We start from the raw sequence: 14,909 nt of genomic DNA on the forward strand, positions 1-14,909 counted from the left end.
CCTCAGTAAGTCTCTCTAGCTGGCCTTGCCGTTTCTACCCTCTCTTCTCCCTGCCCCAGGCCCCTTCACTGGGGTTCCTCCAAGTCACCCCTCCTCCCCCAGGGAGTCCTCAGCTGCAGGCACCAGGCCACCCTCAGAATAGACAGCTAAATCCCTAATTCCATCCACTCTACGGCTCAGAGAGCTTTTCCTCTGGAAGCTTCAATTCCCCTGGGTCTCCGGCAAGAGAGACTGGGAACTTTTACTTAAGGGGGCAGCACCCCGCCCCGCAAATAGGCACTGGTCCTCAGGGGTCAGGCTCAGCTCCCTCTGGATGGACCCCCAGCACCTCTCTCTTCCACCCTCATCCAGCTGAGTCACCTCTTTCTCTCTCTCTCTCTCTCTCTCTCTCTCTCTCTCTCATTTCTTTCTCCATGACATCAGATTCCCCCGAGGTCCAGCAAGGGGGCGGGAGGGCCAGGGGGGAGGGGAGAATCACCTGCGCCTCTTTCCCCTTTCATCCCCAGAGGAGGCTCTGGCCACAGGATGGTGTCCACGTGACAGACAGCATTTATTCCAGACTCCAGTGTCCACAGATGAGGGGGCGAGGGCAGGGCAGGGGGTGAGGTGGGGATCCAGTGTCAGACTCTGCAGCAGGACGTCAGGTGGGGGGACCAGCAGTGGAGGCAGGAGGTAAAAATAGCCCCGGCCAGCCGACCCTCGAGTCTCGTCCCAGGCCAGGCCTTGGGCTTGGGTCCAGGAGCTATTCTGGGGCCTGGGAGAGTCATACTCCCTGGAGGAAGGTCTCCTCCCTCCCAGCAGCGGTAGGGCTGCTGTGGTCCCTGCCCAGCCTACAAAGGAAGGAAGGGAGGGCCCGAGAGGTATGAGGGAAGGCCGGGAAGGCGGGGGCAGGCGGAGGCGTGAGCAGGGCTGGTTTTCTGGTGCCTGCCAACTCCAGGTCGGGTTCAGTGACTGCCTCTGGGAGGTCCTCGGGCTCAGCACTGGGGAGAAGATGGAGGGGTCAGCCTGGGCCCATAGAGGCTGTTCCACCCCCGGCAGTCCCCTCTCACCAGGGTGCCCAGGCCCTCACGCACCTCATCTCCAAAGCCCCTGCTCCCATGCCTGGCTCCTCCAGAGGCACTCCCCACGAGAAGGCCCGTCTGCTCCGGCCGCTCTGACCCCGAGTGGCTCAGCTCAGGTTCCCCAGGTGGCCTAGCGGGAGGAGGCAGCATGGCGGAGGTGGTCACGGCCGGGGAAGGAGCTGGGCACGGCGTGTGTTGGATGGGGATGGACTTGGGGATGGGTGGGAACGGGTTGGGACGGGGTAGGAGGTGGTAGTGGAACTGGGGCTGGGGATAGGCTGAGGCCACGGTCGAAGATGCTGTTGGAGTTGGAGCTGGTGATGTCGCTGGGGTCGGTTTGGAGGATGGGTGTGGGGATGGCTGTGGACTGGAGCTGAGGGTGGCCGTGTGGCTGCGCTTGGAGATGAGGTCAGATGGGGATGGGTTTGGAGTTAGGAATGGGAATGGGATGGGGTTTGCAGGGGGGCCTTGGGGATGCGGATGTGGCTGAAGCTGCGTTTGGTGCTGGGTACCGGCTGGAGTTGAGGATGCGGCTGGGGGAGGGGTTGGGGATGGAGAGGAAGCTGGAGTTTGGGGTGAGGTTAGGGACATGGCTGGGGTTGGGGAGGAGGTTAGACGGGGATGGGTTTGGTGATGGTTATGGGCTGGGTTTGGGGTTGGGACTGGAGATGGGGTTGGAGTTGGGGCAGAGGAGGCTGGGGTACAGATGGGGTTAAACTGGGGTTGGGGTGGGTTTGGGCATAGTTATGGGTTGGGGTTGGGATCAGAGGTGGGGATGAGACTGGGGATGGGACTGGGGTTAAGGTGGGCTTGGGGTGGGTCGGGAGGTGCTTATGGGTTGGGTGGGGTTGTAGCTGGGGATGAGGAGGGGGGAGGGGATGGTCATGGATCAGGTCTGAGGTTGGAGATGGGACGGCACCTTACTGGCGACGGCGCTGGAGTTGGGGATGTGGTTGGTTTGGGGTAGAGGTTGGGGGTGAGGTCAGAGTTGGGTTCGAGAGGTCAATTTCAAGGTGGCAGGCCACTCACGGAGATCCCTTCTCCCCCCGCCGGCAGCAGCCGGGTTGCCCCTTGCGTCTCATGCAGTAGAAGGCGGCCACGACGAACAGCAGCACGCCCACGCTGACGGCCACGGCCATGACCGCAACTCCAGCCTGGGAGGTCTGCGGGGCCACTGCAGGGCAGGACGGAGCGGGAGGTGGTCAGCCAGCAGCGCTCTGTCTGCCCCGCACCCGGCTCCTGTCCCACCACTGTGGTTACTCACCAGTGCCGAAGTGGAAGACGTGCCGGTCGTTCCCGTAGGGGTTGGAGGCCTCACAGGAGATGCCATCTCGGCTCAGGGCACTGGTCACCTTCAGGGTCAGGGAGCTGCTCAGCCAGCCCTGGCCTCCGGGGGCTGGCTCTGCTAGCTGTGGAGGCTCGTGTCAGGCCTGGGCTCACGGGGTCAAGGGCTCGGGTGAGGGCAGAGGTGAAGAGGAAGTGGTCGGCGGAGGGGCGTGGGGTGGGTGACACAGTGCTTGGGCCGTTGAGGGGGCAGGGACTTGGGAAGGGTCCCAGAGGGTTCAGGGTGCGGAGGAGGGTCCCTTACGCTGCCGCCCAACTGGCTCCAGCTGAGTTTGGGCTCTGGGTAGCCGCGTGCGTAGCAGATCAGCCTGACTTCATCTCCTTCCCTCCAGCTGCCCTCTGCCTTGGGCTGAGTCTCCTCTGCCCTTAACTCTGGTGGCCCTGGGGGTGGTGGGGTGGGAAGGAGGTGAGCGGGAGGCACCCCGGGGAAGGGGACAGAGGGAGAGAGAACGAGGAGAGAGAGAAGGACCAGCCGTGGACCCCTGTCTTGTTTGGTCCTGGCCCCCCACTCTCCCACACTACCCCTGTTCAAGCCTGCTCCCGCCCCCAAACCTTGGACCAGCAACTTGAAGCTCCGGGTGCGACTAAGGATGGGGACCGTGGGCATGGAGGCCTCACACGTGTAGGTGCCGGCGGAATCGAAGGTGATGGAGCGGAGGGAGAGTGTGGGGTTGTCCCCCAGGGGTACCGAGTCCTGGGTGGGGAGAGAAAGAGCAGGCCAGGCCGGCCGTGAGAGAAGGGAGGGGTCGATGGAAGCGGGGGGTCTTGTGCTGGGGGGACGTCTTTCCCTCTCACCTTGGTCCAGCGTAGGGCTGGGGTGGGCAGGCCTCGCACGGAGCAGTTCACGGTTGTGCTGTTGCCCAGGGGTAAGGAAAGCTCCTCCCCGGTGCTGAGCTCCAGGGGGTCCAGGTCTGGAGGGGGGTACAGACTGTCACCTTCCCCGGACCCTCACCCACTCGGTTAGGGACTCTCCAGGGCTGTTGGGGGTGCAGACGTGAATGGACAACCGTCAGCAGAGAATGCCAAGTTCTCCCCAGCGCCATGAACTCTCCACTCTCCCAGCCGGGCCCTCGAGCCCAGATCTAGGAGTCTAACTCCAAAATACATGCCCACCTCGACCACTTGCCTCCAGACCTGATGTCTGGGCCCAAGGTTAATGGATAACCTTGGAGGTGTGAGGTGCTCCTTCTCTGACTTACCACCCACACCCCGGCCTTCTCCTCTGTACTACCCATCCTTTTATCAAGTATTTCTCTGCTCTGCCCCCCCAGATGGGTCTTCTCACTTCTTTCCATCTCTGACCCCAGGGTCCAACTGCCATGATGGCTGCAGTCACCGCCTCACTGGTCTCCCTACTGGGCAAGACTCTTATCCTCTCTGGTCCATCCTCTGCTGAGCAGCCAGAGGGGTCCTTTCAAAACACACACTGGTCAGCCCTTGCCTCTGCTTAAAATCCTGCGGTGGTTCCCCAGTACCGTGGGCATCAAGGCCACATTTCTTGATGAAGCCAAAAGACTCTGCCTGGTCGACCCTGCCCACTGCTTCAACCTCATCTCCCACCCTCCCCCCCTTATCCCAGGAGCTCCAGCTACCCTATTCTCTCCCTGTTGTTCTACAGTATGCCAAGTTGGGTCCTGCCTCAGGGCCTTTGCATGTGCTGTTTGCTTGGCTTGGAATGCTCTTTTTCTGGCTCTTTGTATTTCTGATTCCATTCTTTGGTTTCCTACTCAAATTCCCCCTTCTCAGAGAGGCCTCTCTGACCCTCTATTGTGGACACTCAGGCTTCCCCTTTGGCACTGAAGGATTTGTTCCCCCAGCTGTTGACAAAGATGTCAGCTGTCAGCCCTCAGCTGTCAGCCGTCTCTGGAAACTGCCTGAGCCTCAGAGAGCCCCTCGTTCAAGGTCATGTCCCCTCCTCCCCCAGGCAGCCCACAGCCAATAATGGGTTGATGTGGGGGCGTATAAAGGCCCGGCCCCCACGCCCTAACTGGGGATATCCCAGCCTCCAAGTGCCCTGTGGGGCCGACCGAGGTCTTCCTTAGACTGAAGCCCAACTTCCCCCCCTGCCCAATCCTGCTTCCTTCCCCTCCCCACCCCCCAATAGGTGTGGATCCCAAGGCACTCCCCATAAATTTCCTGCCTGCAGTCAGGATCTGCTTCCTAGGGATGCAGCCTCCAACACCCCCAATGTAAAATAATCCCTGCTCGCCAGGCAATTCCTTATCCCGTCCCTCTGTGTTAGTCCCAGTAGATGCAGGATCGCTACTCAAAGTGTCTTGTTCAGCGTTTACCATCTGTCTCCCCTACCGGACCTGGAGCTCTGTGGTGGCAGGAACTGGGCTGTCTTGTTCACAGAGGTGTCCCCAACATCTGGCACAGGGTCTAGCCCCAGGAAGGGAGGTGGAAGGAGCGTCGAGGAGGGACAGAGCCTTCACACAGGGCTTGGGTGCAGGTGGACAGAGAAGGCTTCTTAGAAGACTGGGACCCATGAGATTGATCAGGAATGGATGGTAGAGAGGATGGGGAGTTATCGCAGGAAAGAGGAGAGGAGCTTGTGGTGTGATGGGGAGAATGCCTTGGCCGGGAGAAGGGTCCGCCGAAGGTGAGGCCAGCCAGGTGGGCCTTGAAGGCCATGGCGAGGCACGTGGATTTTTCTCCCGAGAGCACTGGGGAGCCATGGCAGGTTCCAAGCAGAGGAAGGTCAGGTTTTTGTGCTTTGGAAAGGGCTCTCTGGCTGCCTTGTGTGGGAGACTGGAGGGGCCTGGGGCATCTGGACCAGGGCAGGGACCATAGAAAGGGTTGGAGGCAGGCTGCGGGGCGGTGAGGGTGAGGAGGCGGCTGGTGCCAGGCACCCCCCTCCCTGCTCTCCCGGGACTCTCACAGGCCACGTGCAGCTCCAGGGTTTTGGAGAGCTCCGCGTCCTCGGCAGCGTCGTAGTCCTCTACCCTGCAGCCGTAGGTCCCGCTCTGGCTCCGCTGCACCCCTTCCAGGGTCAAGTTCCCCTCGAGATTTGTTTTCAGCACATCCTCCTGCTTGTCCTGGGGGACCAGGAATGAGGAACCTGGTTCAGGAGATGCCTTAGGCTGGCAGGGTCATGCTAGGTCAGGGGTCATCCAAGTCAGGCATCACGGTGAGTCAGGACTCTCTCAAATCAGAGGTCGGAGGTCCTGATAGCTCCTGGGTCACACCGGTCAGGTGCCTTGCTAAGCCAGGGACCACCAAGGTGAAAGGTCGGAAGTTGGTGCAGGTGAATATGGTGCAGGGGTCAGAGGTTGGCGGCTCCAAGGGAATGATGGGGTGAGTTACCTGAAGGCGGAAAAACGTGTACTCCGGGTTGGGGCTGCCATCCCCCCGGCAGAACAGCTGGACAGAGTCACCCTCGCGAACCCAGCCTGCAGTAGTGGACGGGCTGCCCGACCAGAACTGCACGTGCTCTGTGGGATCTAAGGCAAAGGGCAGACTCACGATCAGGGTCAACGGCAAAAGGCAGGGCTGGATTAAGGGAAAGAGGTCAGTGAAAGGTTAGAGGTTCTATCTTTCAAGGCTCAGGTTCACACTTACTCTGAGATCAGGGACCCGAGGTCAGAGGTTGAGATAGGCTGAGAGAACAGGTCAAGGGTCAGAGGTTGGTGTGAGTGACAGGTCAGTGTGAGATGCAGGGGACCCAATGTGGTGTGAAAGGACGGGGCACAACGTTTAGTCATGAAACTCCGTGGGGTTCAGGGTGCTATGGGGGGGTGGCGTCAGAAGTCAGGGTGGGGCTCGTGCTACCATTTGAGCTCAGAGATCAAAGGCCAGAAGCCAGTACAAACTGCAGCGCGAGCGAAGGGAGTGGAAGGCCAGAGGGGAGTGGCAGGTTGTGGGTCAGCCTGGAGGGTCAGGCCACAGGGATGTGTAGAGTCCAACCAAGGTCAGGGCGGTCGGAGGCCGGCGGGGACTCACAGTGCAGGGTGAGGCGGAAGGAAGGGCTGTCCAGGCGGCCGTGCCGGCCCGTGGGCAGCCGGTAGTGCACGGAGCAGTGGAAGCTGGCGTCCCGGTCGGCCTTGTGCAGCCGCAGGTAGAGGGTGCTGGTGAGAGACAGCAGGCCCGAGGCCTCCCGGACGGTGCGGCTGGTCATATAGCCCTCTGGGAGAGCGGGAAGGACGAGGCGGTCAGCCAGCCCGGCCCCGGCCCCCGCCGCAGCCGCAGCCCCCCGGGGAGTCTAGCTGGGCTCCCGCGTGCTCACCGGAGTTCACCTCCATGGGCACCTCCAGGCGCTGCCCGTTCCGGTACCACGTGATCTGCGGGGCCGGGTTCCCATTGCGACTGTTGCAGGTGGCTATCTGGGGCAGACACAGGCCGGCACTGGGCTCGGAGCCAGGACCCTGAAGTCTGGGTCCGCCTCCCTTAGGGTTTCTCCCCAGCCAGACGCAGGAGTCCAGCTCCCAGCACCCTACTCCTCAGACGTGGAAGCCCAAGCCTCCAGCCCCTCCTGACCTTAGGATGCAGGAGTCCAGGTCCCCAGCCGCCTCCGCCCCCAGAACCCTAGAATCAAGGTGTGGCCCGAGGTACCTCCTGGGCGAAATCCTCCATCACAGACAGTGTCCCTCTGTTGGGGGAGACCTCGGTGGCCTCTGGTTTCGCTACAGGAGAGATGTTACCGTCAGGAGCCCCTTCCCGGGGTTCTCACCGGCCTGCCCCTTCCCAGGGCGGCTCGCAGGGGGCGCCCCAGACACTCACCGAACACATTGAGCCTCGCGGTGGCCTCGGCAGTGCCCGCTGCCCCCGCCCTCACCAAGCACACGTAGTCCCGCTCGTCGCCCACCTGGGCCTCGGCCAGCACCAGACGCCCCCGGGAGTCCAGCTGGTATGGGGGGCTGCGGCCCCGGGAGTCGTGCACCTTGTCCTGGAGCTCAGTGCCATGCAGCTCGGCCGAGGCCAGGCGGTGGCGGACCCCAGAGCGGTCGGCCTGTGGGCGGGGGAGCGCCTCAGCTGGGGGCCGCCTGCCAGCCGGGCCCTCCCTCCTCGATGTCCCTTTCTTTCTGCTGCTCCATGCGCCTCTGCCTCACGTTCTCTCTCTCTCTCTGGTCCCTCTGTCCCTCTCTCCACCCCCCCCCCCCCAGCTCCCTGTCTGTTGTCACATTTTCCTCTCTCTGGTTCCCTCTTTCTCCATCTCACTCTGTTCCCACCTGTCTCCCTCTCCCTCCCTGTCTCTCCCCATTCTTTTCTTTTTCTCTTTAGTTCCACCCCCCAGGCTCTTGCTTTCTGGGTGTCTGCCTCTAAATGTCCTCTCTCAAGAGCCAGCGCTCTGAAGGGGGACTTCTTCATTCTAGCCTCGGCTGTGCCCGCACACCAGGGGACCCTGGAGAGGGCCTTCCCCTTGCTGGGCCTCCATTTCCCCACCTGTAAAATGGAAAGGCAGCTTGGTGGAGCTTCTAGGGGCCTTTGGGCTCTGATGAGGGAATGAACGTCTGCGGCCCCACTGCGCCCTGACCCTCAGGCCCCCCTCTGGCATCCCCTGGCCCCCAGCCAGCAGCACTCACCAGGAACCATTCCAGCACGAAATGGTCATGGGCCCCCAAAGGGGTGCAGTCCAGAGTGACAGGCTCCCCCCTCATCACCTCCACCAGAGGGGGCACAGACAGGCGCACCTCAGCCTTGGCACCTGCGGGAGGGCGACTGAGCTCTCTCCCACCACCACCAGTTGGCAGTCTTCCAGACACTCCTCCCCCAGGACCCAGGAGTCCAGGCCCCCAACCCCTCCTCCCTCAGCCCCAGGATCCAGGCCCCCGGCCCCTCCTCCCTCAGACCCAGGAGTCCAGGCCCCTGGCCCCTCCTCCCTCAGACCCAGGAGTCCAGGTCCCCAACCCCTCCTCCCTCAGCCCCAGGATCCAGGCCCCTGTCCCCTCCTCCCTCAGCCCCAGGATCCAAGCCCCCAGCCCCTCCTCCCCCAGGACCCAGCTCCTCTCTCCCTTCATCTCTCATCTCTGCGCCTCTGAGCTTCAGATCCCATCAGCATTTCTCTCCATCTCGCCCTTCACCTGCAGAACTAAGCGCTCCTCCCCTGGGCCACCCAGGGCCCCAGTGGCCTCCATTCAATCCTCTTGGGCTCAAATCGTGTCTGTCCTTGCTTTTCTCACTAGACCAAACGCCCCTCAAGGGCAGGGCTGGGTGGGCTCATTCCTTTGCCTCCAGCACTTTGCATAGGGCTTGGCACAGTGATGTGGGATAACCATCTCTCTCTCATCTTAGCCTCCGCCTCTGCATGTGTGTCCCTCACCCTGGGTCTCCATCTCTTTGTTTCCCGGTCTCTGTGTCTCTCTCAGTCTCCATGTGGCCCGGCCCTGCCCCTGGCCCTCTCCCTCAGGGGTGGGAGGCTGGGGCTGGGCCGGAGCCGAGGCAGGGTGGGTGTGTGGGCGCGGTGAGGGGGACAGGGCTGGGCAGGTTTCAGGAATGTGGGAGGGACCGGCTGGCTCAGACCTGCCCGAGCCCCCTACCCGCTCCTTGGCCCCTCTGACTCTTTGATAGAGCAGTGTGTCACCTCACAACAGTATAGGGTTGAGGCCCCGGATCCTGGGTCCCCAGGGAGAAGGGAGCTGAGGGCCGGCACTCCTGTCCCAGGATCCTGGCAGATAGAGCTGCTCGCATCGGGAAAGCAAGCTCTTTCGCTCTCTGGGCTGGCATCCTGGCCTGAGCTCTCAGTTCTTAGAACCTCCGTTCCCTTCCCCGCCCAGCCTGGCCCAGCTCTGCCCCTGGGGACCCACTATTTGCCATGCTTGTGCCAGGGGCCTGGATTCCCAGGCACCCACCTGTGGCTCAGGCCTGCCCCCTGGGAGGGAGGTGGGAGCAAGCTGGTGCCCTGGGCTGGGGCTGAGCGGCAGACAGCAAGGGCAGACGAAGAGCTCTCTCTCTCCGCCAGTTCTCTCATCTCTCTGTCCCTCTGTTGCCAGCCTCTCAGGGCCTTCTCCCCTCCTCCCACCACCATGCAGGTGTGTGGATTTATCATCTGGGGCCTCCGGGAAGGGGGCACTGTCATTTGGAAACACTTGGTTCCGCTGTCACGGCTGGTGCCCCAGCCCTTTCCCATGGAGGTGGAGGCGGGGCAGGCGGGTCCTTTTGAGTCTGGGCTCTGAATCTACATGGGGGAGAACCCTCAAATGCATGTGACTTGTTGGTTTCTAGCCACAGCGTCCCTGACCCTCTCAAAACTTGACAACTTTTGAGCGGGGAGATCTGTTTTGGTCTCTTCTGTGCCGGGGAAAGCTCCAGCCACTGAAAGCCTGGACCTCTGGGGGCAGATCCCAGGGTCTGAGTAGGGGAGGGAGCGGAGAGCCCGCGCTCCTGGGTCCCGCGACTTCTCAGGTCGCCTCTAACCCACTGCAGTGGATCCCCAGCCCCTCTGCCTGGCTGTCCCCAGGTCTCTCACTGGGAGGGGCACCCCATGCTCCCATATCCCTCCTCCCTGGGGTCCCCAGGTTAGGCTTCCTGGGTCGGTGAAAGCCCCTCCCCTCTTCCCTTCCCGGGGGCCCCCAGGGGCCGCCCCCTGCTCTCAGCCCGAGCCATACCTGGGTGCGCCCCCAGCAGGAGCGCGAACACCAGCAGCCACGGGGCCCCGCGCGCCCCGGCCCGGGCGTCCGGGGGCTCCATGTTCAAGGTGGCGGGCGGCGGCGGCGGCGGGCGCGGCGGCAGTGGAGGAAACAACTGGGCCTGGGCTGGGGCTCGGCGGACGCAGGGCTGGAGCGAGGAGGCCCCGCCCCAGGTAGCCCCGCCCCGCCCCGCCCGGCCCCCCTCGATCCCCCCAAACCCGGGCGCCGGGCCAGGACCTCCCACTGCCCGGAGCCGACCTCCCGGCGCTCAGCCGGGAGCGGGGCTCCCTCCGCCCCCAGCCCGCGGGGTGTCAGGCTCAGGCTGACCAGCGCCCGCGGCGGGTGGCCTGACTGACCAGTCCAGCCGGTGTCCCGAGCGGGGACCTCACTGGACAACCGCGGACCCTCTCTCTCCCCCTCAATCTGACCGGGGGACTCGTTCCCCCCATGGCAGGTGGCCTGGGCTCGCCTCATCGTTTTAAAACAGCTGGCCCCGGTCCAACGAGTGGCCTGCACTGGCCTCCCCAGTCCAACCAGCAGTCCCCAGCCTGACCAGAGGCCTAGAACAGCTTCTCCCAGTATGCCCTGTGAAGCCTCCCCAGTGGCCAGTGCACCAGGCTGCTTTCCTGTCTGACCAGTGGCCTGGAACCCACCAGTTCAATCTCTTGTATCTAATGGTCTTCAAATCCCAGGTCTGCCCAGGCCTCTGTGATAGATACTGGGGCCGTGGGGTGCGCTTTCCTCTGCTCTCCTCTGTAGGGCCCTCCCTCTCTTCCCCCCATCCAGGGAATCCCAGGAATGCCACCCCCCCTTCCTCTCTTTCTCTTCCCTTCACTCCCTCCCAACTTTGGGGGGAGGGGAAGAGAATCAGGCTGGCAGTAGCAGGTGAGTGGGGGTGGGGGGAGGCCAGGGCACCTGAGGGAAGGGAGGAGGAGCCCCTGCCATGGGTCAGAAGGAAGGGTCACAGGTCAGACTTGGGATCACAGATCAGACTGTGCACGGCTCCTCACAAGCCAGGCCTGACTGGGACAAAATCCCTAGACGCTGGCTGGGGGATGGGGGTGAGATTTCACTGGTTACCTGGGAGAAGCTAGCCCTCAACACTGGTCAGAATAGGGGGCAGCTGGTCATGCTGGGAGAGGTTCCCCGGGCCTCTGATCAGATGGGGGTGGGGTGGTCACTGGTCAGACACCAGGGAAGTCTTAGATTACAGGTCAGCCTCGGAGTTATTGGTTAGACTGGTCAAGGCTACTTTGTCCATACAGGAGAGCAATTGTTATACTGGGAGAGGTGACATTTTAGTATTAGCCGCACCATCCCCTCCTTCAGGAAGCCCTTTCTGCTCCCCTAGGCTGAGTCAGGTGCCTCCTCTGGGCTCCCCCACCCCAGCCCTGCCCATTCTGGGTCATCTCTGTCTGGGGACAAGTCTGTCTCCCGCACTGGACCGGGAGCCGGTTAGGGGAGAGCCAGGGCTGTTTCGGTCACTGTTGTGTCCCCAACACTGCCCTGCAAAGGCTGGACTCGGAGCAGGCACTCAGGGAAGGTTTGCAAGGCTCAAACACAGAAGCACACAGGCTCACGTGCAAACCCCACCGGGACCGGATCATCGCAGGACGCACATGTAAACTCGCGCGTGGACAAAAGTGGTCCCTGGGACAAGCTTACACACGGTGACCCCAGGCACCCACTCCCCTGCTGCTCTGGCCCTGGCTCATGTACCTACTGCTTGGGATGCTAGGTGCCCTCTCATCAGCACTCTCCCTTCCACCTTCCTCAAGAGTCCAACCAGCTGAGATTGTAGGTGAGGATTCTATGGAGTGTGTATGAAGGAGGGAAGTCATAAATACCAGCACGGTTCCTCGCAGACTTGCAGAAACTAGTACTGAAATATCATCTGCCTTTGTCCCCTACAATTTATTTCCACAAAACAGCCGGAGGGATCCCATTAAAATGTGAGTGAGCTGCTGTTACTCTTCTGGTCAGCACCCTTCCACGGCTCCTCTCACTCAGAGTAAAAGCTGAAGTGCTCTCCATGGCGCACAAGGTCCTAGATCTGGTCCTCTACTTCCGTGACTCCATCTGCCCCTCTCTTCCCCCTCGCTAGCTCCGTTCCTGCCACAGTGGTCTCTTTGCTTCCATGCTGTTCCTCCAACGCCAGGCGTGTTCCAGCCTCAAGGCCTTTGCACTTGCTCTTCCCTCTCCTGGGACATTCTTTCCTGCCATAGCTCCTTCCCTGACTTGCTTCAAATCTCTACTCTATCACCTTATCACAAAGCTTCCCTTGACCATCCTATCTCATTTAGCAACTCCTGCTATCCCAGCCCTTTATCTCACTACATTTTTCCTTTGTAGCACTTATCACCACCACATATTTATTTTTTGTTGTCTTGCACAGAAGCTCCAAGAGAACAGGAACTTGGTTTTGTTCACCACTATATCTCCAGTGCCTAGAACAGTGCTTGGCGTGAGGAGAAGCTGAGAAAGTATTTGTGGAATCAATGAATTTTCCAATTCCATCCATGCTGTCCCATGTGTAGATACTTATACATTTTAATTAACAAATCCTATCTTTTCTCTATGTTTATCCCATTATCTTACACTGTAGCGTGGGATGGTTAACTCTAAAACTGGTTCACAGCTTGTGGAATATAGGAATCATGACACATTTGGAGGGGGAATGTCTATTCCCCAAGGATTCCAGACTTGCATTGGAAAATGTAACTACTGAAAGTTTGTGTTGATAAAAATATACATATCTTGTTCCCAGGAAAGTTCTGGGTCCCAGAAAGTTTCCGGGTTTGTTAGAGCATCAAAAATATGAAATGAGGGAATTCTCTGGTGGTCCAGTGGTTAGGACTCCAAGGTTTCACTGCTGAGGGCCCAGGTTCAATCCTTGGCTGGGGAACTAAGATCCCACAAGCCACGCAGCATTGTCAAAAAAAAAGAAATGATAGTGATGATTAAATATATTTATGTAAATATCTGTACATTGAACATAACAAAATATTGATGAGAAAAACTAAGAATAAATTCCCCTCATCAGGTTGAAAAGGAAAAGAAAAAAAGAGAAACTTTTTGTTGTCTAGGGCAGCAGTGTGATTGATGCATTTTTGGTTGTACAAGAGTCAGTTGTGCAGGGAGAGCTTAGATAAGAACTTTTGGCAGGGGCTTCGCTCGTGGCGCAGTGGTTAAGAATCCTCCTGCCAATGCAGGGGACGCGGGTTCGAGCCCTGGTCCAGGAAGATCCCACATGCTGCAGAGCAACTAAGTCCGTGCGCCACAACTACTGAGCCTGTGCTCTAGAGCTCGGGAGACACAACTACTGAAGCCCGCGTGCCTAGAGCCTGTGCTCCATAACAAGAGAAGCCACCACAGTGAAAAGCCCACGCACCGCAACGAAGAGTAGCCCCCGCTCACCGCAACTAGAGAAAGCCCGCGTGCAGCAGCGAAGACCCAACGCAGCCAAAAATAAAAAAAAATTTAAAAAAAAAGAACTTTTGGGGGAAGAAAATGTAAGTGTAGAGCAAAGGATACATACTGATGTTGAGTGTTCAAAGGGGTGGACGGTCATGGGCTTTTTGGAGGGAGGGTTGACTAACATGTGCATCCCCTTCCCACATTAAAAAGAATCCCTGCCATCCGAAAGCCTGTTACCCTCTGTTGAAACCAGTAAGGACAAATGTTTCTTTCCTGCTTCCGTTGTAGCTCAGGTGACCTAAGCTTGGCGAATCCCGCTATACTTTGGAATCAGGTGCTAGCAATGCCAAATAAACAGAGCCTGGCTAATCTATTCCTGCTGTGGCAGCTGGGACAGATTCTACTTTCCAAAGATGGCTGTGACAATAGCTCTCATCCCACACACTCCTTTTTTAAATAAATAATTAATTAATTATTTTTATTTTTGGCTGTGTTGGGTCTTCGTTGCTGCGCGCGGGCTTTTCTCTAGCTGTGGGGAGCGGGCTTCTCACTGCGGTGGCTTCTCTTTGTCGCAGAGCACGGGCTCTAGGCGCGCAGGCTTCAGTAGTTGTGGCACGCAGGCTCAGTAGCTGTGGCTCGCGGGCTCTAGAGCTCAGGCTCAGTAGTTGTGGCGCACGGGCTTAGTTGCTCCGCGGCATGTGGGATCTTCCCGGACCAGGGCTTGAACCCGTGTCCCCTGCATTGGCAGGTGGATTCCCAACCTCTGCGCCACCAGGGACGCCCCCCACACACTTGTGTACAACCTGATCTTGACACTCCTTCCACTGAGAGATGGGGGTCTATATCCCCTCCTCTTAAACCTGTGCAGTTTTGTGACTCGCATGTAACCATTAGAATGCGGCACAAAGTGACGCTCCATGACTCCCAAGGTTAGGTAGAAAAAGCCATGTAGCTTCTGCCTGCGTCACTGGAATACTTTCTGCGAAGGCTTCAGCCACCATGTAAGCAGTCTGACTACCCTGAGGCCGGCATGCTGTGGGGAAGCGCAAACTAGCAAGCGTGGAGGCCACGTGGAGAGAGGTCTGAGACTGCAGAGGGATGTCTGTCCAGCCCCCAGCTGCCCTGCTGCAAGCGCCACTTGATCGCACCCTGAGCCAGAATCACCCAAGATCCTGAGCCCTTCCCCCAATCCTGGCCCACTGCAACCATGATTACTGTTGTTCACCAATAAGTTTCAGCGTGATTTGTTCCACGTAACAGCTAGCAGACACAGCCCGTTTCTGGGGCAGCAGAGGCAGAGAGATGACCAAGGTCCAGTGGTCACTGGGGCACCAGTGTATCCTCATCAGACGGGTTCTGTGGTGTGATCGTGGCTGGGCTCTGGTTGGAGGCCAGCTGCTCGTGGTGTTCTTGATCACTTTCCAATCCTGGTTCTCTAATCACTCCTGGGAATCTGAGTGATCCCGAGTCCTCTCAATCAATTCCCTTCCTGCCCCAGGGGAGGTTTCTGTTGCTTGGAGCT

General features: G+C 59.7%; 1 protein-coding gene across 1 annotated transcript; it reads right to left on the minus strand.

The window, feature by feature from the left end:
- Positions 1–526: 526 nt before the first annotated feature.
- BCAM (basal cell adhesion molecule (Lutheran blood group)) lies at positions 527–10,105 on the minus strand. Its single transcript, XM_036834479.1, has 15 exons — positions 9,950–10,105; positions 7,928–8,049; positions 7,125–7,353; positions 6,957–7,027; positions 6,631–6,727; positions 6,348–6,530; positions 5,712–5,848; positions 5,287–5,443; positions 3,201–3,316; positions 2,958–3,099; positions 2,650–2,786; positions 2,326–2,470; positions 2,091–2,235; positions 1,074–1,191; positions 527–980 (listed from the first exon to the last, which is right to left on the minus strand). Exons 1-15 carry the CDS (start codon positions 10,029–10,031, stop codon positions 975–977), a joined length of 1,887 nt encoding a protein of 628 aa, XP_036690374.1. The 5' UTR covers positions 10,032–10,105; the 3' UTR covers positions 527–974.
- Between the last annotated feature and the right edge of the window lie 4,804 nt (positions 10,106–14,909).

This window comes from Balaenoptera musculus, chromosome 19, assembly GCF_009873245.2.
Source record: "Balaenoptera musculus isolate JJ_BM4_2016_0621 chromosome 19, mBalMus1.pri.v3, whole genome shotgun sequence".
In the NCBI taxonomy this organism is placed as follows: Eukaryota; Metazoa; Chordata; class Mammalia; order Artiodactyla; family Balaenopteridae; genus Balaenoptera; species Balaenoptera musculus.